The following is a 25,584-nucleotide window of genomic DNA, read 5'->3' on the forward strand; positions in this document are numbered from 1 at the left end:
AGGTGGTTACCAGGGGCTGGTGGGTGGGGGAAATGGGGAGATGTTGGTGAAACAGAGCAAACTTCCTGTGAGAGGTGAGTAAGTCCTGGGGGTGGGATGCACAGCAGAATGATTCTAGTTAGTAATGTGTATTATGTACTGGAAAGTTGCTAAGAAAGTAGATCTTAAATGTCCTCACCACAGGAAAGAAATAGGTAGTATGGGATGTGGTGCAGGTGCTAGGACTCTATAAGGTGGTGATCATTTTTGCAAATATATAAATGTATCAATTCAACACAATGTTATTTGTCAGTTATATCTCAGTAAAGCTGACTAGGGGGCAGGTGAACTAGGTGGAGCTGAGCTGGGTTCTTCCTTAGAGACAATGGACTGGTGAGAAAGGGTGGAAATCTGGTCTCAGCTGATTAGCTTCAGATCCAATTAAACCCCTCCCTATGTATGGGCAGAGCCAACTCTAGAGATTGTGACAGGTGCGGTCACCTCCCTGTTATTGACCTGACCAGGCCAGGCCCCCATCACCATCATCCTGTCCCTCCCTCCCCCCTCCCGAGGTAACTGGCTATGTTCCTCACCTTTCCCGTGACCCTCTGGGGGGGAGAGACCTAAAAGATGGCCAGAGTGAGCCCCGAAGGAAAGTGCCATCCTCTCCCTGCTGTCCCATTTTTAAGAGTGGAAAAGCCTCCCTTTCCTTTGAGAATGATGAGGCTTTGCAGGTGATGTCCTGGCATTAGGACCACCTTGGTGGCACTGTCCTAGGGAAGGAGGCTTTCAAGAGACCGTTTTATAGGTAAAGACCTAAAAAGCAAAAGGAATTGAGATCAGTGCTCAAGGCCAGAAGTGAAAACAGGCCCCAGAAACCTAAAATGCTCTCCTTTGGGTTTAGACCCCCAGGGGACAAGCTGTTGGTGGCACAGGGACCTCCTGAGAACAGCACCATCATCCAAAGCCGGGTTTTCAGTGGAAACGCCCCATCCCACTGCCTCAGTGGCGAGTGTTCTGTCTCTTTAAGTTGTCACCCCTGGGCCCCACCTCCTGGGGATTCCTGCCCTCTGAGGTCTGAGAGGCGGGACACTTCTCCCTGCACTAGAAGGAACAGCCTGCCGCACTCACAGCCGGAGGACAGCAGTAGGTCAGGGGCTTCTGGGGCCAGCGTCAGACCTGTCTCCAATTCTGCAGGACCGGTGAGCCCAGCAGGGGAAGGGAGCTGGCTGGGGCAGGAGCTGTGGGGACCAGGAAGAATCCAGTGCCTGTAAGATGCTCGCTGAGGGAGCACCCCCGTTCTAGTAGGTACCAGAAAGGGGAGCAGCACCTAGAAAGGGTAACCCCACACCCCCAGGTGAGTGAGGCCGCCCTGAGCCTCACACATTGGTTCAGGAGCAGGCAGGCATCTCCTGCAGCCTGCTGCCCGGGCTCTTACTGGGCCTAAGTCCTTTCCTAGCCTAGTTCCCCAACAAGGAAGGAAGGGCTCTGCTTGCTCGCCCACAGGGGCCAACACACCCTTTAGAAGGCAGCAAACACGCCCCACGGGCTTGTTCGGCTCAGGCAGGGAGATTTCTGAGGACATACAAGCCAGTCTAACCTCAGAACAAGTTACAAAGTGAAAATCCTGCGTGTATCTGGGCTGACCGCCTAAAACACTCTGCTCTCCTCCGAGTGTCCCCAAAGTGCCTTGAGGGAGACGCCCGAGGCCATGACCGTGGTCTTCAAGGCCTTGTGCCACCTGTGCCCTTAGACACCTGCTCCCACCCCACGCTGCCAGGGCTGTGCGGGCGGCTGACCCTCTGAACTCCCTCCCTGCTCTGCAGGAGGAAGGGCTTGGACTAGGAAACTGACCCCGAAGCTCAGATCCTGGGCTGAGTGCATCAGAATCACGGGTAGGGGGCGCGGGGGTGCTTATGTTCTAACAGTACAGATATGTGAGCCAAAACCTCCAAGAAACACATTTTACAGAATCCCCTGGGTAATTCCCAGAAACAGGACGTTCAGGAGCCCAGGACTCGGCGAATACACTCGGTCCCTGGGAGGCTTAAGGTATAGAACCCCCCGTGTCCTCCATTCCTCAGTGACAGTACATGTTCGTAAGCCCAGCCTTCAGCTCTCTGGACTGCACTAGAACTTTCTAAATCCCACTCCCAACTCTGTGGGAAGTTCGAGAGGGTTTACCCAGGGCTACTGGGTGTTCCCTGCCCCTTCTCATCTCCACCTTTGCCCAGGGCTCCTCGCTTTAGCTGAACTCCTGGTCTCTGCTCTGCATCTGTGGCTCTGTCTTCATTTCTGCTTCTGTGTCAGTCAGGGGAGTGTGTTGATTTCAACAGATGTGAACATTACTGAAGGCTTTGTGGGGAAGGGAGTTCCTGCAGAAACAGGATCACCTTTGGACTGAGGACCAGGCCAGTCTGTCATCTAAGTACCTTGGCCAGAGACCAGGTATTCAGCCCACCTCTCCCTTGGCTTTTCCTTGAGTGGTGCCAACAAGAAAGAACGCAGTCACCTGCGATAACTAGGTGGAGGAAGTGAAGAGGTGTTATTAGAAATGGAAATGACACACAGACAAGACTCAGACAGAGAGTGGGGAGGCTGAACAGTCACAGGCCCGAGAGCACAAGGCGGCTGGGGAAGGCCCGGCATCTCCTCTCTGGGGAGCATCTGAGTGGAGGTGTCATGGTCCTGAGGCTGGAGAGGCAGGCTGAGGACAGACTACACTGTGCCCAGGGACTCTGTGAGCCCGAAATGTTTGACTGTATTAAATGTGACTGATTGGCTGGAACCACTTTACCTGGAGGAGCCTCAGCTTGGTGGCAGGATGTCAGGAGTTGGAGGGGAGTGTCCCAGTCTCTCCAGGACAGCGCTCATGTTTAGACACATTGAGACAGGACAGTGATTTGACTTCTGAGAGCAAAGTCAGAGGTTCCAGATCACCTGGGACATCTGTTTCTTCTCCAATTTCCAAAACTAAAATTCCAATTTTCTTGTCCGTCTCCCAGGCTAACCACCCCAAGTGGTTCCCTAAGTCTAGTTCTCAGTTTTCCAAAGTCTCCCCTGGCTGTTGAATCTCCTGGGAAAACTTAATATCTAATGCTTTCTGACTGACACGAGTGTTACAATGTCCCTTCTGCCCTTTGCATTTGAAGTCCATGAAAAGACAAAACCAAGCTCATCACACCCTCTCACAGCATCATGCCAACCCAGCCCAGGCCCTTCCAATGTTCTCCCCTCGGTTCTGATGTTCAGGGGAAGCGGGAACTTCTGATGTTGTGAAGTTCAGATGTCCACCTGGTTACCACAGGGGACCACCATGACTTTGTCACTGTGGTGTCACCAGCTCCTGGATTTGGCCTGACACGTTGTAGTGAGTTACACCTATTTGACGAATGATGAATGAACAAACTCTTTCAGGTTAGCATCGTTGGACGCAAGATGGCAAGACATGGAGAGAGTGCCTATGGTAAGAGCACGTGTACCGCGTCCTTGCCCCGGGTGTGAGCTCTGGGGAGTGAGGGGAACGGGCGACCTCAGGACTGAACAGACCACCCAAAGGGGTCTCTGGGGAGCCTGGGGTGAAACAGGAGCCCTGAGATGTGCATTTTAGCTGGGTCCCTGCCCTGCCCAGCCGGGAGGTATGAACTTCCTTGCCGAGCCTGCGCCTCCATTCCCCAAGTGCAAAAGGGGGTAATGAACCGCCCTGATCGGCACAGAGGAGGGTTTGGAGGGCATCAGGTCACGCACTAGAGGGTGGTGACTCGCGGGGTAGAGTGTTAGAGAAGCAGGGTGGGGGTTGAACTGTGTGTCACCAGTAGGCAGCAGGTTTAAGAGGGAGGGAGGGAGGGAGGGAGCCAGAAGGAAAGAGGTGAGCTCCTCTGATCCTCTCAGCAACTCCAGGAGAAACGACTCTACACTGTTATTCCCATTTTTGCACAAATGTTTAACTTTAGGTAAGCAACTTCCAAGGGGGCTCAGCTGGCTGATGGGGGGCTGTGGACAAGCCCAGGGTGTCTGGTACCCCAGACAGCCCTTCACCCCCAGGCCTACTTCCCCCTCCTGCCCACCTTCCCTGGGCTGGAATCTGGGAGCAGCATGGCAGAGGCCACTGAAGCCTCAAATAGGGACGGCTCTGCACCATGTGGGCGGCCAGGGACCATGCAGGTGAGGTCATGCCTGGGATTATGAAGGGGCGTCCCCTAGAGAAATGCCCACCATGTGTTGAGCATCTGCAGGTGCATGTGGTGAAGCCAGAGGTGACAGGAATAGTGTGAAGATCCCCCGGATTCCGAGAGCTCTGAGCAAGGACCTTGGTGAGGCTCCTGTGGAAAAGCAGAGCTGAGGCCCTGATGTTCTCCTGGTTCAGAGGGCTCTGGGGTCCAGGTAACCAGGATCAGCTGCTTTAAGGTTTGGACGCTCACAGATCACTGTCCTCCAGGTTCTGAAGACTCCACGCAGGCCCTGCAGGAGCCCAGGCTGAGGCTCATCCTGGCCGGGAAGACAGGGACAGGGAAAAGCGCCACAGGGAACACCATCCTGGGCCACAGGCTCTTCCTCTCCAGGCTCGGGGCCACCACAGTGACCAGAACCTGCGAGGTGCAGAGTCGCAGATGGGGCCAGTGGCACTTGGAAGTCATGGACACCCCAGACATTTTCAGCTCCCAAGTCCCCAAGACAGACCCGGGGTGCAAGGAACGGGCCCGCTGCTACCTGCTGTCAGCGCCCGGGCCCCATGTGCTGCTCCTGGTGACTCAGCTGGGCCGCTTCACTGAGCAGGACCAGCAGGCGGTGAGAGCGCTCAAGGGCCTGTTCGGGGACCAGGTGATGGCACGCACCATCGTTCTGTTCACGCGCAAGGAGGACCTGGAGGGGGGCTCACTGCGGGAGTATGTGCGGGACACGGACAACCGTGCGCTGCGAGCACTGGTGGCTGAATGTGGGGGCCGCGTGTGCGCCTTCAACAACCGGGCGGTGGGTGGGGAGCAGGAGGCCCAGGTGCAGGAGCTGCTGGCCCTGGTGGAGCGCCTGGTGCAGGACCACGGAGGCGCCCCCTACTCCAACGATGTGTACCGCCTGGTGCAGGAGCTGTCCCAGGCGGACCCTGAGGAGCGGAGGCTCAGGGTGGCCGAGAGTCTGGGGGGCCGACCTAGGGGGCAGCAAGGGCGTGGGCTACTGGGCTGCCTGTGTCCTTGTTGCTGCTGGTGATGTAGCTGGTGAAGTTATCTCACTCCTCACACACTCATAGGGTGGGGTATGCTTTTCAACTCAGGGGAAATTAAAAAAAAAAAAAATTAGGTTTGGAAATTTTTATTTCAACCTCAAAATAAAGGGCTGGCAGGTCTCCGTGGGCTGAGAACGGGTGATACAATAGTGGGGTAAAGACACCCCCTCTGTCTCATGCAGATCTGGGGGAGTCGGCTCTCTGGTCCAGGTAAAATGAGGCAGGTTAGCCTGGCTCCTCTCTCCACCCACACTTGCTCCATCCCCAGCGTCTCCTCCCTCACACACAACTCCAGCTCTCCTCCCGTACTGCGGGGTCATTCCAGATCTTCCCCACAGTCTCCTCTGCCCGGTGCCCACACAGACAGAGAGTCCCAGGTCCCTGATGCCCTCAGATCTCTAAAGAGACACGTAAAGGGGAAAATAACCTTCAACAGCTGAGCACATATTAGAGCGAGAGGCACACAAGCCCTGCCTGGAAACCACTGGGAACTCGAAGGGGACGTCCAGTGCCAAATGCCGAGACCTGAGGGCTCCTCTGCTGCCAAGGTCACTGTGGCTCAAGGGTTGTGCACAGATCCCAGCAGAGGCACTGAGAGGGAATCTTCACTTTGGTTTTGTCCACTTGTCAGTATCCTTTTGCAAGGAGCAAACAGGAAAACTCTACCATTGTGACTTTGCTGAGAAAAGGGATGGCCACTGATGAAAGTAAATGAGAAAAAAGAGTAGCAAGGTGTCCGTTGTGAGCAATGAAACATTCGATTGTTGCTCTCTGGTTGGGGAGGAATGGCCCAGACAGTCCCCAAGGGACAGTGATTGAGCTGGTGGGAACATAGGAAGGAGCACCCAGGGGTCCCAGGGGACAGGTGTACCCCACTAAGGCTGCAATCCAGGACACACTAGGGAAGAGAGTGTTTGCTGTCTAAACACCAATTAAAAGGCAGAGGTTGCAGAGTAGATTAAAACACATGACCCAACCATGCGCTCTTTACAGAAAGGTCCTTTCAAGTATTACACTACAAACAGGCTGAAAATTAAACAATGCAAAAGATAAATAGTGCAAATATTACTCACGCAAAGGGAAGAAGGAATGGCTGTATTAATACCAAATAAATTAGACTTTAGAACAAAGAAAATTACCAGATGCAGAGAGGAACATTGTACAGTGATAAACAGGTCACTTCACCAAGAACACAGAGCAATCCTAAATGTTGTCCCACAGAACAGAGATGCCAAACATGTGAAGCAGAAACGGACAACTGAAAGGGGTAATAGACAAATCCACAGTTATTGTTAGAGACTTCACCATCCCCAACAATAGACGGAACAATGACACAGAAAGTGAGCCGGGATCTAGAAGAATTTCATTAACACCCTCGACCGATGGATCGACTGCTATTCGTAGAAGTTGATATTTGCAGAAGACACATATTTGCAGGTGCACATGGAAATATACCAAAAGAGGCCATATCCTGGGCCGTAAAACAAATCTCACAACCTTTCAGAGAACTGAAGTCCTATGGGACATGTTCCCGGACCACAGTGGAATGGAGCTGGAACTCCAAACACAAAGGTATCAGAAGTACCGTCTGCACTCCCTACCAGGAGCATCATGGTTCCCTAAATGCTCATCAGAATCTAGGAAAAGGCCCTGTTGATGGTCTTCCAAGCTCAAATTCTACCTCTGAATTGGGACATTTCTGCGTTTGGAAGGCACTCACCGCACTGTCACTGAAGGATGGAAAAGTGAGGGGTAAGTGGCCATTTCCCCCTTTTTTCTACCCATTGCTGAAGCCAATCTCCTTTATTGAAGATAAGAGCCAATAACGTTCCCCACCCAGGTCTGTCCCCTGGTCCCAATATTCACTCCTTTTTCATTTAGAGGACAGAGGACCTTGCTCAAAAAAGGACAGCTTCAGCCCTTGGCCAGCCCCCGCCCCCCAGTTCTGTTGTGCTAACCCATGGGCGTGACCTGCTGCACCTGGGGTAACTAGCCTCTTCCTGAAAGTTCGGAGAGCAGCACCCTGGTCGGGGCAGACGTCCTCCCGTCTGAGCTGAGACTCAGCCTCTCAGAACGCTGGCAACACCACGGCTCGTGTCCCTGCAAGGCTGTGAACAGCCTCCGTCTCGGCCCACTCATCGTGATTTTGGGGGCTCCAGCTTTCTTTTAAGCAGGAGAGAGACGACTGTCTGTTTCTGACAAAGGAGGAAACAGGGACCTAGAGAGCGCAGAGGCCACACACCAAGCCACACACTGCCCAGGATCAGGAAACAAAACCTAAAAGTCTTAGGTTCCTTCTGTCCCTCCAGGAACCGCTTCAGATAAGGCTGCGGGAAATGTGGAAATGAAACCGCAAGTCGCGGTGGGGTGGGACACATCTGAATTAGGATACCCAGCTTCCCTTCCCTTGTCTGTGCTCAATGTAGGAAAAAAGTAAAAGAACACCCAGGACTGAGAAAGGAGCATTGAAATCTCCAACTGTAAATGTGGATTTGTCTGTCTCTTTCTTTCTTTGTGTCAGCGTTTTCCTCTTGAGTTTGAAGTTCTCTTGTGCGTTTTTTAAAACTCGGTTACTTATGAGGAACATGCACATTCAGCGTTCTTGTCTTGATGATGAATTCACCTATTTCTCATGTGAATGGCCCTTCTTTACCCGGGTATGAAGGCGGTTTCCTTCTGAAGCCCGTTTATCTGACGCTCATACAGCCGCTGCAGGTTCCAGGAGCCTGACCTGTGCGCGGAGCACCTTCCATATGGGGATCCTTTGCGCTCCCCCCCTTTAACCTGTCTGTGTCCCTGTTTCTAAAGCGGGGTTTCCTTTAGGCAGCATACGGCTGGGTCTTGCTTTTATACCCAACCGGACTGTCTTATAATTGGAGCATTTAGACAACTTACATCTAATAGGATTGTTCATATGGTTGTGTTTAAACCCATCCTCTTGCTACTTGTTTCTGTTTGTCCCATCTGTCCTTTCTTTTCTTTTTTCTGCTTTTTTTGGTGAATTTTTAAAATTCCATTTTATTTCAGCTGTTGCTCTATTAGCCATACCTCATTTCTTTTCTTAGTGGCTGCTCCACAACTTCCAATACTCACCTTTAACTTCTCCTGTTCTCCCTTCAGTGACTATTCTATCCCGTGACAAATGCTGTCAGGTCTCTGTAACAGTATATTCTTCCTTCCTCCTCCCACCTTCTGCATTATTGTTGCTGTACAGCGTACGTTCACCTAAAATAGATGCAACCAGCCCAGCCAGGCGTGGCTCAGCGGTTGAGTATCGACCTAGGATCCAGGCGATCAGGGTTCGATTCCCGGTCAGGGCACATGCCCGGGTTGCGGGCTGCAGCCGATCAATGACTCTCTCATCATGGATGTTTCTATCTCTCTCTCCCTCTCCCTTCCTCTCTCTGAAATCAATAAAGATATATATTTTAAAAAATAATAATGATAAAATAAAATAAAATATATGCAACCATATATTGTTTTATTTTGCTTTCAAGAGCCAATTGCCTTTTGCAGGAATTTTTAAACAATAAAAAGAGTCTTTTCTGTTTAGCCACCTATTTACTATCGCTTGTTCCTTTGTGGAGGTCCCAGTTGACATCCATTCTCATTTTCTGTACACCTGACCTGTCTCTGGGTCAGTCCTGAGCAAAAGCCTTGCGGGAGTCGAGATACACAGTGTCTCTGCGAGGACGCATGCTCCTCCCCAAGTCAGAAAAACAGGAATTGGGAGAATGCACGTTCATAATATAATTCATCTTTATCATTTCACTCGGCTGAGTATATTTACACATATGTTTCCCAGAATTTGTCATATAAAGGATTATGCAGGGTACATAAGTATTGATGGCAACAGAGCCTGTTCTTATAAGTGGCCTAATCTCGAAGGAAAACCGATACTTTCAAAAAAACAAAGGCAGGTGACATAGATCCTGTCCCCAAAGCATCTATAAAGTGGTTAATATTGAAAACATCTGGCCCTACATCTACTGGGAGAAGATTCTATAGTTCTAACCTCATACAGCGCCCCCACCGGGCAGCTCTCAATTTCCTCTGCTCACCTATGAGCAGAACATCACCAGCTCCAAACCCAGCAGCAACCTGAAGTGAGGACGCTGCGTGAGAATGAAGCTGGACAGTGGGCTCTGCACCCCCCTCAGACAGCCTGACCAGGGCATGAGACACCGTAAGCCCCTAATAATTTAGACCATTATTATGTGAGTTCTCTAAGCTGTAACCTCATTCCCAACCCTCAAGGTAAAGAGAGAGAGAGAGAGAAGTGTAAAGGAGTTTCCAATGATCTTTCCTGGGGGAAATCTAGAATGATACTTAGAATTTTAAAATTTTGCAAGGTTGTCTAACCTTGGCGATTTTACTGTGCTTCTGATTTTTGTTCTGGTCTATTCCACTCTGATGACTTAACAATACAGTCCTCACAGAGTCGTGTGTTCATTTCCTCAGGGACAACAAATGGGGGGTGGCTGGGTCCCTTTGCATTCAGACTAGAAATGGAGCGGACACCGAGGCACCACCACCACCTGAGGAAAGGACACCTGGGGGGAGGGGGTGCAGCGGACCTGGCAGGCTGCAGGGTGGCCCACAGGAGTCCAGCTCCTCCTCTCTGCCATACCCACGATGGCTGGGCGTTGCCTCATCCTCCAACATCTGGATGCCCTGATTCTTATATAGCTATGTGCACTCTGGCCGCAGGCTGGCCTTGGCCTTGGTCCCGGTGTCCGTCCTGATTCCTGCCTCCAAGCTACCTACACAGGTCAGGTGATTCTTGTTGGTTGATTCTGACCCTTTTCCCTACCTTGTCTCTTCTTGCTCCTTTATAATCTCCTACTACCTGCCCCAGCCTGACAGTTTATTTGCCTACAAAGAGCGGGAGCACCCTAGCTTGTTTGGCTCAGCGGTGAGAATGTCTCTGAAAAGCAATGAAAAAAATATCCTCAGGTGAGGATTTTTTAAAAAATAATAATAATAAAAAGAGTGAAAGCCTCATAAGGGGAGAGGCCTTGACTTCTCAGACCCTCAAAAGTCACAAACCCGCTTCCCATCCCCCAGCCTTTCCATACCCTCCAACCTGAGCGTGGCTCTAACTTAAAGAGCCGCCAGGCATTTCAGCCAGTTACGGTAAGAAACCTTTTATTAGCTCTTGTAGTTTTCTGCAATGCAGCTTTTCAGGGACACTCCTATTGCTAAGATGCTCTTGTGCACAGGGATGCCCGTGCTCTTTATGGTTACGTATCAGGTCATTGGCCATTTTCAAAAGCTCTGCTACCTGGTCTTCCCTGGCTTGGCCCGTTTCTCTGTTATTAAAAGCACAAACTCGTCCCCCAAACTTTTCAATTGTCTCCTTAAGAACCTTGTTATCTGTGTTTTTGCAGTAATCTTTTAAGTCCCCATCGCCCAGGTCTTCCTTCCGGGTAAAAAGCACAATCGTTTGTTTCCTAACATCCTTTCCTAAGATGGTCTCTAGCATGGTCACTGCCCTTATATCCTTGCTAGTGAACTTTCCCAGCTGCAGCACCAGGACCAGGACCGTATTCCCTCCACCGTGGGACACATAGGATTTGAGCTTGTCTACCTGGGATGGATCACTGTTCAGCAGGCAGAGCTCAGGGGTATCCACCACCCTGACATCCTGCTCAACCCTTGGCATCATGCATTCCTGACACGTCGTGGTCACCGACTGGGCTCGGAGCTGAGAGAGGAAGACAGGTCTCCCAAGGATGGTGTTCCCAGTGGCACTCTTCCCAGTCCCGCCACTCCCCACGAGTACAATGTTCAGGGTCTCTGTGGGAGGAAAGCAGGAGAGAGTCATGACCTTGGGCTGGCCACACATTGTAGTCAAGAATGCTAGGGGATCATCAGGGCCGCCTTCCAAGGGCGGCTGCAGCCCCAAGCCCGGGAATGGCTTCCTCCAGACACACAGTGAACTCAGCAGCAGGCCTTGGACCACAGTCCCTGCCCGGGGCTCATCCACTGACATGCTGCCACACCTATCTCTGAATTTGCCCCCCTTTTCGGGTGCCTTCTCTAACTCCCTGGCACCCTGTGAGTGCTTTGTTACTCTTCACGTACTCAGTTGGATCCAGTCTACTCATCTCATCTCTGTCTTCTGTTCCTGCTGGGACTACATCTTCCCACTGCTGGCTAATGCTACCTACCACAGGATGTATCTGAAAAATTATTCCATAGAATTACTTTTCTTGAAAAAGCAACTACATGTCCTCTCTATGGATTACCAGGTGGAGCACACTAGAAGTCATTTCTCATTACAACCACATTCAACTTAATTGTGTCTCTCATTGATGTCAAAAGGTACCTCGTGGTGCCCTGACTGGTGTGCTCAGTAGTTAGAGCATTGGCCTGCACACCAAAGGGTCTCAGGTTTGATTCCCAGTCAAGGGCACGTATCTGGGTTGCAGGTTTGATCCCTGGCCATGGTAGGGGCGGGAAGCAGCCAATTGATGTGTCTTTCTCACATCGATCAATCTCTCTCTCTCTCTCTCTCCCCCCTACCCCTCCCTTCTTTCCACTCTTTCTAAAACTCAATGGAAAAATAAAATATGCTTGAGTGAGGATTAGCAACAGAAGGATTAACCACCTCTGTGGTTATAATAATGATGAGCCACTAACATTGTTGTGTGGTGTCAATGACGGGGAATAAATTTCCCTACAGATGGAATTACAGGAGTAATGCGACGTGTATCACTGGGGGGTTCTTTATGACTTTGCACTTGTGCCGAGATCTCTCTCTTCCACTCAGGTTGCTTCATGCTTTTCCTCAATAATGAATTCCTTCCCAAGTTACTAATATCCACCTCAAAACAAGGAGGGAAGAAAGCCCACCCTGTGCTCTTCCTTCCAGGGAAAATGACTAAATTGCTTATTCCCAGCCCACCACATCATAGTCATGCTTACAGGATGAATGAAGTCTCCGACACCCCCATACCTGTCATGTATTTTACTCTTGCTTCCATACCCTCTGGGGGCGTGGTTCCCAAGGACCTCTGTAAGCTCCCCATCCCACTTTATCTAGAGGTGCGACCCCTCCATGTCCATCAAGACCATTTCCCTTTTGTTCCCTCACGCGGAGCATGCTTAGTCCCACCTCTCTGCTTCAAATTGCTGGTGTACTCTCTGGAATGTCTTCCAGCTTTCTGCTCAGCCATCCAAACTCAACCTATTCTCCAAAACCCATTTCAAAAATTGGGCTTTCTCCGCACAGTCTCCCCCGACATTCCCACAACAACTGGCCCTCCATGAGGAATCGGAAAGGGCTCAATAAACAGATGTGCTCCTTTGGGTCTGATGTTCTTCCCAGGTGAGCACATTGGAAGCGAATGGGATGAGCCATCCTGGGCTAGAAGGATCTCATCTCGGGTTGATAGAATGCATAGCACCAAGCGGATGGGCACTTCTACTTCAGCAGTAGATAGGGTTATGTGGCTGGGCTAATCAATCCCATCAAGAGCCCCATGCCTCCCCCCACCATGAGCATTCAGGCTCCCAGTTCCTGTCCCATCAAAATGGCCTTCCCTCTCCAATAGAGAGAAGAGTAAAGAGGCAAGAGAATGAACAAAGAAGTCAAGAAAGGGGGAGAGAGAGAGTTAAGCTTAAGACAAAGAAAGAAAGTAAACCAATGGTCTAGAGCTATCTCATTACCAGCTCTGAGAGCTGAGCCCTGGGCAACAGATACACTGTGCAGAAAACAAGACGTTGAGGTTGGAAAGGGTCAACTCCTTCCTTCAAGACCCTCACCGTTCAGTTGGAGAGATGGGGTAAGACTCATGAAAGAATTAAAGGCCAGGTCAGCACAGGGTGCAAGGAAAGGCACATAAGTTTTGTAAAAGCTGGAGAGAGGAGAAGAGTTAGTCAACAGAGTAGACCTGTCCTTTTGATCTTCCCTGCGCCCTTCAGGAAATACAAAAGTTCCTGGACAGCCTATATCTACTTTATTAAAGCATATATAAAATGTTTTCTGTACATTGCTTACCTTCCTTTCTTAAGCTACAAGGCTTGTCTCCATTCTGCTGTGCCATTCCCACAATTTTTTGCAGGAGCTCATCCACCTGCTCCTCTCTTTCGGTTGCTCTGTAGTTGAAGACGCTGTATCGGTTTTCACATTTCTTGATGAGTTCACTGAGGGCTTTATTTCTGGTTAGGAACACGTCCACTTCCTGATCCCCAAGATCTTCTTTCCTGGTGAGGAGCACCATCATGTGCTTCGTGTAGGTGTCTTCAAAACAGCTTTCGATGGTTCTCAGCACCTCCCAATCTTTCTCAATGAAGGAGACCAGCGGAGTCACCAGCAGGAAGGCATGGGGGCCATAAGGGGTGTGTTCCTGAAGGCCTGATTTAAAGTCCTTTAAAGATAATAAGCTTGGGCTATCAATGATCAAAATTTTCCTCTGTCTCCAGATTCTGCTCTCAGATTTGAACACCTTGGTTACTGACTGGTCACTGAATTTGGTCTCAAAGACTCGCTTCCCCAGAAGGCTGTTTCCAGCTGTGCTTTTTCCAACACCACGCTGCCCCACGATCAAGACCTTTAGGTCTGACGTCCCAGGGTTCTGCTCAGATCCCAGCAGCTCCATTGCTCCTGGGCCTGGGGGACAAAAGGACAGATTCTGAGTCTCTTCTTGCAGTTGGACACAGAGATGGGGACAGGTTCAATCCTCTCTCTTCCTTATCAGTTTTTATAGAGATTGGCATCAGGGCTCTGACCCAATAGAACTCTAGTCCTGGTCACAAACTACCCATCAAAATGAAAGCCACAAAAGGGGCCATGAACAATTTAAGAGATATGTCAAGGGCTTGAGACTGCCCAGGAACATGAAAATGTTAAACTTGGCCTTCACTGGTTTGGACCTTACATTCCTCTCATTTTGCCACCACAAGTAAGTACTGGGGCATGAAGTCCATGGGCTAAGGCATGACCAGGGAGAACCTGAGTTTAAAATAACCCTGAGTGGCCCTTGCCAGTGTGGCTTAGTTGGTTGGATGTCATCCCATGGACCAGGAGGTTGCCATTTTGATTTCCAGTCAAGGGCACATGCCCAGATTGCAGGCTCTATCCCCAGTAAGGGGCATGCAGGAGGCAGATCAATGCCTCTCACATTGACGTTTCTCTCTCTCGCTCTCCCTCACTCCCCCTCTCCCTTCCTCTCTCTCTAAAAATCAAGAAACTATCTTTAAAAAATAAAATATACTAAAATAACCCTGAGTGGTATATTCATAAAGTAGAATACAACTCAGCAATTTAAAAAACAAGAAAAGAAGAAAAGTGAGAACAACTGATATGCACCATGGCTGGATCTTTAAAACATGCTAAGTGAAAGGGGTCAGGCACAAAGCCACATGCCATATGAGTACATTATATGAAGTTCAAGAACAGATAAGATTAACTGTTGCTGGTAAAAGTGTGGAGAGGGGTTCCCTTAGAGGAGGGGCATTGAGAACCTGGAAGAGAAGGAAATGCGCCGTATCTTTACCTAGATGGTGGTCACATAGGTGTAGATGTGTAAAAGTCATTGACTTGGGTTTCCTCTGTGTAAATTATACCTTAATAAATTGCTGTAAAAACCTGAGCTACTAAACTGTCTCTCCACACATGCCCTGTTCCCACCACTTCTCCCGTGATCCAAGGTCAACACCAGACCTACCTGATGAGTCAGCAACTCCAGAGATATTCACTGAGTGTCGGTCATATGATGCGCCACCCACGTAGGCTGTCACTCTGGGTCTGCAAGGCAAGCCTGGGAGGGGAGTGAACATGGCATTTAAAGAAAGCAGCTGAAATGCAGTGACTCCATGTCCTTGTTATGCTGTCTTCGAAAAGTTACTCTTTTCCCCAAAATCACCTCTCCAACAAGCCCGCATCCTATAAAAAGTCCTTTCCGCCCAGCTGGTGTGGCTCAGTTCAGCATCATCCTGTGCTCCATGAGGTGGCTGGTTCCATTCCCTGTCAGGGCACATGCCCAGGTTGTGGGCTCAATCCCCGGTAGGGGGCATGCAGGAGGCAGCCAACTGACGTTTGCCTCTCACATCGATGTTTCTCTCTCTCTCTCCCTCCCCCTTCCTCTCCCTTTAAAAATCAATAAACTATTCTTTAAAAAATAAAATATCACAAAATAACACTGAGTGGTATATTCATAAAATAGAATACAACTCAGCATTTTTTTTTAAATATATCTTTTTTATTGATTTCAGAGAGAGGAAAGGACAGGGAGAGAGAGACAGAAACATCAATGATGAGAGAGTCATTGATCGAGCCCGCAACCCGGGCATGTGCCTTGACCGGGAATCGAACCCCAATCGCCTGGATCCTAGGTCGACGCTCAACCTCTGAGCCACGCCCGGCCGGGCCAACTCAGTAATTTTGAAAAAAAGAAAGGAGAGAACTACTCTAAAAATCAATAAAAACTTTTTTTTTTTAAAGTCCTTTCCGACACCTCATATTGAGACACCCCCTGGTTCCCTGTGATGTGCGCTTCCCTCATGGCCCCAGTCAATGAACTGAATGTTATCCAGTAACAGGTACGTCCCTGGCGTCTTGACTGAACGGCATTTGATGGAATTTTAAATCCCTGCTGCTGCCTGATGTTACGTATCTGCGGCTAAGTTCGGTCATCTGTAAAATGAAGATGAGGGTAGATAACATCTTCTTTACAAGGTTGGGATGAGGGTGATACATTATTTACTATGAGGATTGAATGATTTCTATATATTACATGTAATTTTCCAGCACATGGCAAGCACAATTATTATCATCATTAAAATTTTAGTTTTATTATTTTGGGGAATTCCATGGAGACAGAGAGCTTGCCTATTGTATTCAGTACTGAATATTCGTGGGGTTTTTTTTTTCCTCTCTTTCTTTCTTTTTATGTGTATGTGTGTGTCTTTGGGGGGGGGGGTTGGTTGTGACTATTCAGTTCTTGCCCAGAGCCAGCCCGGAAATAAAGGGGAAATTCCATTGATAAAGGGATGGTTGGATTAGTTGTGTACACCCAGCCTACAGACCAAATTGCACCTACTACACTGAACGAGGTCGCCCCAGACATACCGACGTGTACAGAGTGTAGGATGCATCACTAGTGGCGATCACTATGTGGATACTGAGCTCCATCACTGAATTCTACAAGTTAGTGCCACCTGTGAAGGAGGGATTTCTGCTTCCCCAGGAGGAGTCAAAAACTGGGTGGTCCTGGATCCAAGGCCAGGAAGAAGAGGCCAAGTCAGTGTGGGAGGCAAGCCCATCTCTGTAACATTTCAGATAAGGCCAGGGCCACCCACACCAGGTCCAGGTCCTGGATCCAAGGCCAGGAAGAAGAGGCCAAGTCAGTGTGGGAGGCAAGCCCAGCTCTGTAACATTTCAGATAAGGTCAGGGCCACCCACACCAGGTCCAGGACCTTTGCAGGTGCTACACCTACTCAAAAGTGTTAAGAGTTCCCCTAGGGACAGGTTGTAGGCACTGACCAGAGCTAGATCTCCAGTGTGCATGTTTGCTCTGACTTATCTAGATATTTTCTCAACTTCACTTTGATACACAGAGCACTCAAAGGAACACGGATACGAGCTTCACATTCTTTTAGGGGTCTTCTTACCGTGTGGATTGTCCTCCTTTTGAGATGTAGTTTCTGTCAAATCATCCTAGAAAATAAAGGGGGGAAATGATGTATGCAAATCTAAAAATCTCATCTTTTTACCAAGTGGTGAAATGGAGACACAAGTGTGTAACTCAGAGTAATTTGATGATTAGGATGTGGTCCAATCAAGGCCATGGTCGTGGACCTCGCTGGCTGCTGTAGACTTGTCCATAATGGAAATCTTGAGACCCTACTGGGGCTGCTGCTTCAATGGGTTTCCCAGTCGCAAGGTGGGTCTTGCTCTCACTCAAAGGAGCCCCACAGATGCCACCTACAAGGCATTGCTCCTGAAGCTCTAACTTCACTTCTCTACAGTTCCTAACAGGAATTCATCCCCAAGTCTTCCATTCCTGGAGGAAATCGAGAGGCTGAAGGAGAACTTCTGGGCTCCCTGGAAGAAGAAACTAGCCCAGAGATGCCTGTGATGTCCACTTGAGGGGCAAGGGGAAGCAAGGAGATTGGGACCCAGGCTCCCCACATCTCTCCAATGTCTCCTGCCCTCACTGGCACCCCCAGTGTAGAAATGAGGCTTCTTCTAACATGAATCCAGTAAAATTTGGAAACTCTCCATCCAGGTGGGCAAATGAAGATGACAACAGAGAATAAACAGCCACATACCTGATGTCCCCTTCACTTGCCTGGTGAAACCTTATACTGATGCCCCAAATTTAAATTGGCATAGAGTCACAAAAGATGGTGACAATGCCCTACCGGGCATGGCTCAGTGGTTAGAGCATCGGCCCTCACACCAAACGGTCTCAGGTTCAATTCCCAGTCAAGGACACATACCTAGGTTGCAGGTCAATCCCTGGCCCCGTTGGAGGGGGGGCAAGAGGCAACCAATCCATGTGTCTCTCTCACATCGATATTTCTCTCTCCCTCTCTCTTTCTCTCTCTCTGAAAAGCAATGGGGAAAAAATACCCTTGGGTGGGGGTTAAATAAATAAATAAATAGACCAAAGGGGAAGCTAGTGAGACCAGTACATAGAGAACAAAATAGAGGGTGAGGGGCCAGGTCAGGTCATGGATCCTGAACTTGATCTGAAGATCAGCAGGAAGCCAATAGAGCATTTTAAATAAGAGGGTACAATGTCCCAGTTACATTGTATAAACTCATTCTGTGTCCCTTCCCTGGGCTGACGTCACTGTTCCATGCAGCCATCAATGGGGAGAGAGAAGGCGAGCTCAGGCCTAGAGATAAGGGAGCAAGTGACTTTAGAACTTTGGAGCCTCAGTGTCTTCATCTGCAGAACATCCGTGCATAGAGTTGTTGAGAAGACTAAGTCAGCTCCTGTCTGCTTCTGGAATGTAGTAGGTGCTCGGTAAGTACTGGTTTCCCTCGCGTGGCCATCAGCACTAAGAAGATCCATTCTGACCCAATGGCCCCCAGGCCGAACTTCTGCTTGCCCTACATTCTCCGGCACATATATTTATAGGATTCTCTATGCCGACATTCACTTGGCTGCACTGAATCAACAATTGCTTTGTTTCTTATGCATAAGTCACTCCAGTTGAAGTATTAGCTCCTCAGAGGCAGAAGCTCCCATTCCTTCGTTACAAATATGTTCTTCATTCAAATTTAAAAATTAAATAAAATGTCACTCTGTTGTGTGTGAAATGGATGGAGGTGTTAGGCCCAAGAATGACAGAGGGGAAAGTTGCTAGTAGATTATTTGTAAACTAGTACAGGCAAGAGAAGAGGCTGGTTTGGACCAGATGGTGGTCATGGAGGCGGGGAGAAGAGGGTGGGTTCCGGGTGCACGATCACGTGGACTTGAGGGGTTTTTGGACAGCAGATGCTAGCTGTAGCATCAAAGCTGACTTCTGGGTTTGGATGTGAAGGGCGTGGCGATCTGGGCAACCATTTACCATGCTGAGAGGAAAACAGAATTATTAGAGATCTAAAAGGGGAAACGGGAAGTTCGGACACTTTAAGCCTGAGATCTTATAGGAGAGCCCAGTGGAGATGCCAAGTAGCAATTGGATAAAGGAGTCAGAACTCAGAAGAGAGATCCGGACTAGGGCTACTAATGTGAAAAACAGTTAGCAATAGATAGAGCTCAAAGCTGAAAAGTGTGGGATCACCTGAGGGAGAGAGCAGGGAGTAGGGGACAGGCTAGAGCCAAGCCCTGCAGATGCCAACTTTTTTTTTTTTTTAATATATCTTTATTGATTTCAGAGAAAGGGCAGCAGAGGGAGAGAGAGAGAGAAACACCAATGATGAGAGAGTCATTGGGGATGGAGCCCGCAACCCGGGCATGTGCCCTGACCGGGAATCGAACCTCAATCTCCTGGATCCTAGGTCGATGCTCAACCGCTGAGCCACGCCCGGCTGGGCGATGCCAACTTTTAGAGCTCATTAGAAGAGTGCTCAGCGACTCCCAGAGTGGCCAGAAAGGGGGGTCGGGACTGGGGCAAGAAGATAATAGTTTTACTGAAGCCAAAGTGGTCTAATGAGTCATTTGTGTCCAAAACTATGAGGGGTAAAGTCGGACAAGGCCTTAAAGGTATCCATTAATTTACCAATAAAGTCCAAAGGATAATATTTATAGTAACCTACCATCTGGTGCCTCCGTCTTTCCAGGTTATGGTTCAATATCCCCTTAAACAAATCCTATGAACCTTTCCGCTAGCCCGTGCCTGTCTTCATTCCACTCGCTCTAACAACACAGAGACCCTTGGAGAACGTAACGATAGTTCTCACCTGGAATCCACGGCCTTCACTTCTCAAGCTGACGGGATAGGGTCCCCGGTTCTCACCCACCAGTCTCTTCACCATGCGGAGGAGCTCCCCCACCTGGCTGGCCCGCTCAGCCTCACCCGCCTTGTTGTTGAAAGCACAGTATTGGCTCCCACAGGCTTTAACCAACTTTCTAAGCGAGTCATCCTGGCGAAGGTAATGTTGCAGGGGGTCATCCTCCAACTCATCCTTCCCAGTGAAGACGATAATGGTGTACCTCCTGGCTTCCACTCCAAACGCCTTCCAGATGCCCTCGGCCACCTCTCTGCTCTCCTTGGTATAGCGGCCGATGCGGATGATCAGGAGCAGGGCATGCAGGCTTGGGGCGGAGAGCTCCAAGCAGCGCTCAATGTTGCGTTCCTTGTCTTTGTCATAAGCTGCTGAAGAGATGAGGTCGGGGGTGTCGATGACCACAACCTCCTCCCCTCCCACGAGCCCTCTCTCTCTCTGGCACGTTGTAGTCACCATCTGCGCACTGAATCTGGACGGGAACACTTTTTTGCCCAGAATAGTGTTTCCTGTGGCACTTTTTCCTGAGCCGCTCTTTCCTAAAAGAAGAAGCCTCAGCTGCCCCGGGGAGCAGCCCTGCTCTGCAGCATCCTCCTGACACAGGTGCTCCTTGGTCCTGTTGAGATAACAACACATCAAGATTCAACTCACATGCCGGGCGAACAGAGGAACAGCAAGAATGTGTGTTCTCATTTTTTTAAAAAAGATTTTTTTTAGCCCAGCCGGGCGTGGCTCAGAGATTGAGTGTCGACCTAGGATCCAGGCAATCGGGGTTCGATTCCCGGTCAAGGCACATGCCCGGGTTGCCGGCTCGATCAATGACTCTCTCATCATTGATGTTTCTCTCTCTCTCTCCCTCTCCTTTCCTCTCTCTGAAATCAATAAAGATATATATATTTTTTAATTTTATTGATTTTAGAGAGGGAGGGAGGGAGAGAAACATTGATGTCTGAGAGAAACATTGATCGGCTGCCTCCTTGCACGCCCCCTACTAGGGACCCAGACTACAACCCAGGCATATGCCCTGGCCAGGAATCGAACCAGCAACCTTTCAGCGCATGGGGCAATGCTCAACCAACTGAGCCACACCGGCCAGGGCAGTGAGTGTGTTCTCTTTCATGAGGATATTTCTTTCACTGCTTTTCAGAGAGAGAGAGAGAGAGAGAAACATCTTCTCACATCAACTGGCTGCCTCCCGCACGCGCCCCAACAGGGGCTGGGGATCACACCTGCAACTGAGGTACTTACCCTTGGCCGGAATCAAACCCGGACCCTTCAGTCCACAGGCTGACGCTCTCCCCTCTCACGGCCCCGCTCTGGCTCTGGCCCATTGTAGTCACCATCTGAGCCAAATGGGCCAGGGCCAGTGTGTTCTCTTTTTGACTCAAGTTTATTGCCCCCCAAGGATTTAGGCTGCTGAAGTCTTTGATTCAGACTAGACCAGAGCAAGGAGTTGTCTTTGCCAGGACTGGCTCTGCGTGCTTGTTTGTGAAATAAACTCGTGTTGATAAAATGTGAAACACTGCGGATTGGCTAAACTGACAAGCCCTTTCCCTACACACATAACCCAATTACATGCTGAGAGAAACCTAGGCACTCTCTGTGACAGGCAGAATAATGCCCACCCCCCACCCCCCACCCCACCCCGAGGGGTGCATGTACTAATCCCAGAACCCGTGACTAGTGGTAAAAGGGACGCCGACAATGTGATTGGGATCTTCAGGTGGAGAGAGAATCTTGGATCATCCAGGTGGGCCCAGTGGAGAGCTCCTGTTGTCACCCTTTCTCCCTTCTTTTTGCATGGAATTTAAGTGGGATGTCTGGAATTTCGGCTGTCATTATGGGGCATTGAGGTAGCAAATAAGAAAACAAAGTCAGCATGCACCATTCAAGCCAAGGGAGATCAGAGCAGAAAGATTAAGGATCCCTGATGACGTCACTGAGCTGCCAGACCTCCCTCAGAACACCTCTTTATTAAATCAACACCTAACACTCTTTCAACATACGCTGTTGCTACGCCGAGTGTGATTCCCAGATTAGCAATATTGCCAACAGTTGGGTTCAAGTGAGAACTGCAGAATCTCAGTCCCCGCCCCAAACCTGCTGAATCACAATCTGTACTGTAACAACTTCCAGGTGGTTCCCATGAACATGCAAGTTTGAGAAGCACTTTCGGTTAAAAATCAGCCCTCCTAACTGAGTCAGAATCCACATGAAGAGCCCAGTTTCCCAGCATCATCTACCTAACAGCCCACCCATTATATACCAGGTGCCCATATGTCCGTGAGTCTGTCCTCAGGTTCCCTGTTGTGTCCACTGGACTCTCATTCTATGCCTGAACCACAACGTCTTCATTACTGAAACCAATATGACTTCATCAGTATGCCTTTAAAATAGGCCTTAGTGCCCTATCCAGTTTGGCTCAGTGGTTAGAACTTCAGCCCACGAACTAAAGGGTCCCAGGTTCGATTCCAGCCAAGGGCATGTACCTTGGTTGCAAGTGCAATTCCCGGCCCTGGTTGGGTGAGTTCGGGGGGCAACCAATTGATGTGTCTCTCTCACATGGATGTCTCTCTCCCTCTCTCTCCCTTCCACTCTCTGAAAAGCAATGGAAGGAAAAAACATCCTCAGGTGAGAATTTAAAAATAATAATAATAAAATAGGTGTTAGTTACCTGATCGAGCAGGTCCCAACACCTTGCTATTGTTCAAAGTTGCCTTGCTATCCTTGGCTTTTTAATCTTCTAGAGGGTTTTTAATATCAGTTGTCATTTTCTTTAGGAAATCCTGCTGGAAATTTGAATGCCATTGATTGAGTTGGTAGCTTAGTTTGAGAAGAACTGACTTCTTCATCTTGTTGTTGTTGTTCCCTTCATCATTCTTGGTGATCGGTTTCAAATATGTACTAATGTCAACTATGATTTCTTTTTGGTCCATAAATTAAGAGAAGTGACTATTAAATTTAAAAATGTATTGGGGGACTGGCTGTCTTTTTATTTATTTCTAATGCTATTGGGCTGAGGTCGGATGACTTCCGTATAAAATATTTGTCTTCGGCTGAGATTTCCTTTATGGCCTAATAAAATTTTGGTAAGTGTTTCGTGTGGTCTTGAGACGCGTGTGTAGCCTGTAACCATGGGTGCTCTTCACAGTCAGGGGCCCCACCCGCTGTCTGAATGTCCAGCACGCCCTCCCCGGCACCCCTCTCCTCCCGTCTGCCTGCAGGGTTCCTTTCCGCTCTTCATCACTGCACCTCAAAGTCACCCCCACGTCAAGCCTCTCCTGACTTTCCCAGGTTGGACCTACGCTCGGCTCTTTCCTGGACTTTGGCAATAACATTATCTCTGGTCTCCAGGCTTCCAACCTTCTCCCAGAGTCTAAAACGAGAGACGGATAACATCACTCACTCATCAGTCCAAAGTCGCCCAAGGGTGTCCCACCCACTCAAGGCACTAGGCCAAGGCTGTATCGTGGTCCAAGACCCCACCGGATCAGGGGCCCTGGCTGCCTCCCTGACCCCATCCCCTGCCCATCTCCACCTGGCTTGGTCACATCAGCCTCCCTGCTGTTCCCCAAACACGTGACCTTGGGGCTTTGTGCTGGTTGTTCATCTGAGCTAGAACATTCTTCCCCAGCTTGTGTCAGGCAGGCTCACTTCTGATGGGTCTCTCCCAGTGTCCCTGGGCCACAAGGGGCCTTCTTCAGTCGCCCTGTATTTAAGAGCACCCTGCCCCCCTGCACCCCACCAGCACTCCCCGTCCCCAGCACCCTGCTCTACTTTTCTGCCCAGCCCCCGCCGCTCCCTACCAGCCATCACATTTACTAGCTTATCACTTTCTCTTTTGTTTCAAGAGGAAACCGCCTCAGCCTGAAAACCACACCTCAGCGCTGTCACTCCAAGGAGAAGAGCCTGGAGAAGAGACTCCTCTGTGGCCTAAGTCGGTCACTGAGGGACTCTTCCAAGGACACATTCCTACCCTGACACGCGCCTATATAAAGAAACTCTTACCCTGACCCTTAGTCTCCTTTATTTTCATCATAACGCTGTTTCCCGCTGGTATTATTTACTGTCTGCTTTTTCATTTCCTCCCTACTGCCCCTGGTACGAAGCTCCATGGGAGTAGAGACCAAGCCTGTCTTTGTCCCGTGTCCCTAGGCCCGGATACAGGGCCTGCCATGGAGTACAGCATGGGGCCCAGGTAGGTTCGCGGTTGTTCCTATGGAAAATAGTACAATAATTCACCAATAATCATGCAAGAGTAAACTGTGGGTTTCGCCCACTCGCAACTGTAAACCTGCCTTTGCCCACCCTATATGTGCCCGACGAGTGGTGTTAAATGAGTGATCATGGGGGGGGGGGGGGAGAAACAGTTTTCACAGGTGCAGAAGGAGGCTGAAGTGGTGTCACCTTGACGAATAAAGCAAAGTAACTGTAGGTTGTATCCCAAGCCAGTGAAGTGCTATTATGTTCCTACATTAATTTTTTAAAAACCAACATTAGTAGGCAAATAAGCAGAGACTTCCAGTGGGTCTGAAGGAGAAAGGAATTTCTTTCCCAAGTTAGCACCTCTGTTCATTCTTTCGCCCGGTTCCCCGGCCCAGAGCAGCTGTTCCGCCCGGTTCCCCGGCACAATGTGACTAAATGAGGCTACTGAACTCTCTAGCCCAGGATGCCAGACTGAGTCAGGATTCTCTCTCTCTCTCTTATCTTTCTCCATACATATGATCGCCCAACCTACACCATTTTATCCTGAGCCTATAGAAAATACTTTTAAGGACAAAAGGAAACCAAAACTCCCTCCTTCCTCTCTCTCCTTTACAACCCACGTTTCCCTCTGATCATCTCACAGATCCTCAGGAGACCCCAACAGAGCAACGGAGAGAGAGGCAGGAAGCTCTCCCTCAGAACTCCAGGCTCGGGACACACCGAGGGGGACAGGGCTTCAGGCACCCACGCCAAGCTTCCAGGGGTGCAGGGATTCCTCCTTCATCAGGCGGTCAGGGGAGCTGCCAGAGCTCGGCCGGGAGGACCCCCGGCCAGCCCACAGGTCGGTCATCTCATCCGGCAGAAGTGAAAGCATTCGTGAGGGGACAGCCCAGGGGGCTTAAAGGTAGGTGAAGTCAGATGTACCATTTCTGCAAACACTGACCACCGTCAGGGTTCAGGTGCTGGAATCCGAAGTGTGCAAAGGTTCGGAAAGATTTGAAAAGTGAATGTAGGAGATCAGAGTCCAAACTGCCGGCTCCGGAGGGAGGGGGGAAGGGGGTGCTGCTGGTGACACAATCCAGACGTCAGGGACTTCCTCAATAGTGGACCCCATTCACTTTCCTTTTCCTCCCTCTCCCATGCGGACATGCCTCCTCCCAGAAAAGGGGAGCCTCTGCCTCCCAGGCACCGTGGGGCTGGGAGACCAGTGTTGAGTAAGCAGGAGCCACCCGGAGCCCCTGAGATCCAGGAGGCTCCTGTCCCCTCTCTGTCGGCTTCCCTGTGAATGTAGGCAAATCTGCGCACATGTACCTCGGTCCTGTCCCCTGGCCTGTCACAGCCTCAGAACCGCTGCTTGGGGGCTGCTCCATGGCTCGGTGAGTGGCAGGAGAGTCCTCAGGGAGGGGAGCCGGTTGGAGCAGCTCTGCAGGATCCGAGTTTCTCTGACAGCGTCTGCGAGGAGGAAGAGGTTCCTCGATGTGGGTTTCTCGGCGACCGGAACACAAATGCAGGCATGGGAAGTTCAGAATTAGTTTTATTTCCCCCGGTGCAACGTCAGGGGCAGGCGGGGTCAGGGAGGGACTGCACGCGCCTCCCAGGGCAGCTGCGGAAGGGAAGGCTGGCGGGCAAAGGAGTGGGCGGGGGGCTCGGCTGCAGAGGGTCCCTAGAGAAGGGTCGTGGTGCTCAGGTGCAGCAGGCTGTGTGGGTGGCTTCCTGCTGCTGAGGACAGAAACGATGGCACCTTTAGGGGCTTCGATGAAGACACTGT

The 25,584-nt window shown here is 50.0% G+C and overlaps 2 protein-coding genes across 3 annotated transcripts; one reads left to right on the forward strand and one right to left on the reverse strand.

Moving 5' to 3' along the window:
• The first annotated feature begins 1,071 nt into the window (after nt 1–1,071).
• LOC308561909 (GTPase IMAP family member 1-like) lies at nt 1,072–5,256 on the forward strand. 2 transcript variants are annotated; one of them, XM_081147510.1, is made up of 4 exons: nt 1,951–2,031; nt 2,316–2,427; nt 3,397–3,445; nt 4,418–5,256. In XM_081147510.1, the coding sequence occupies exons 3-4, from the start codon at nt 3,418–3,420 to the stop codon at nt 5,182–5,184; spliced, it is 795 nt and encodes a 264-aa protein (XP_081003636.1). In that variant the 5' UTR covers nt 1,951–2,031; nt 2,316–2,427; nt 3,397–3,417; the 3' UTR covers nt 5,185–5,256. The 2 variants fall into 2 exon arrangements, with proteins under 2 accessions (XP_081003635.1, XP_081003636.1); XM_081147509.1 differs by lacking the exons at nt 1,951–2,031; nt 2,316–2,427 and adding an exon at nt 1,072–1,181.
• A 3,487-nt stretch (nt 5,257–8,743) lies between these two features.
• On the reverse strand, nt 8,744–25,319 carry GIMAP8 (GTPase, IMAP family member 8). The gene is made up of 6 exons (XM_081147480.1): nt 25,128–25,319; nt 19,566–20,226; nt 16,820–16,865; nt 14,875–14,967; nt 13,206–13,817; nt 8,744–10,999 (listed from the first exon to the last, which is right to left on the reverse strand). The coding sequence occupies exons 1-6, from the start codon at nt 25,184–25,186 to the stop codon at nt 10,332–10,334; spliced, it is 2,139 nt and encodes a 712-aa protein (XP_081003606.1). The 5' UTR covers nt 25,187–25,319; the 3' UTR covers nt 8,744–10,331.
• Between the last annotated feature and the right edge of the window lie 265 nt (nt 25,320–25,584).

The sequence above is a fragment of the Miniopterus schreibersii genome (assembly GCF_964146895.1).
Source record: "Miniopterus schreibersii genome assembly, chromosome: 9".
Classification (NCBI taxonomy): Eukaryota; Metazoa; Chordata; class Mammalia; order Chiroptera; family Miniopteridae; genus Miniopterus; species Miniopterus schreibersii.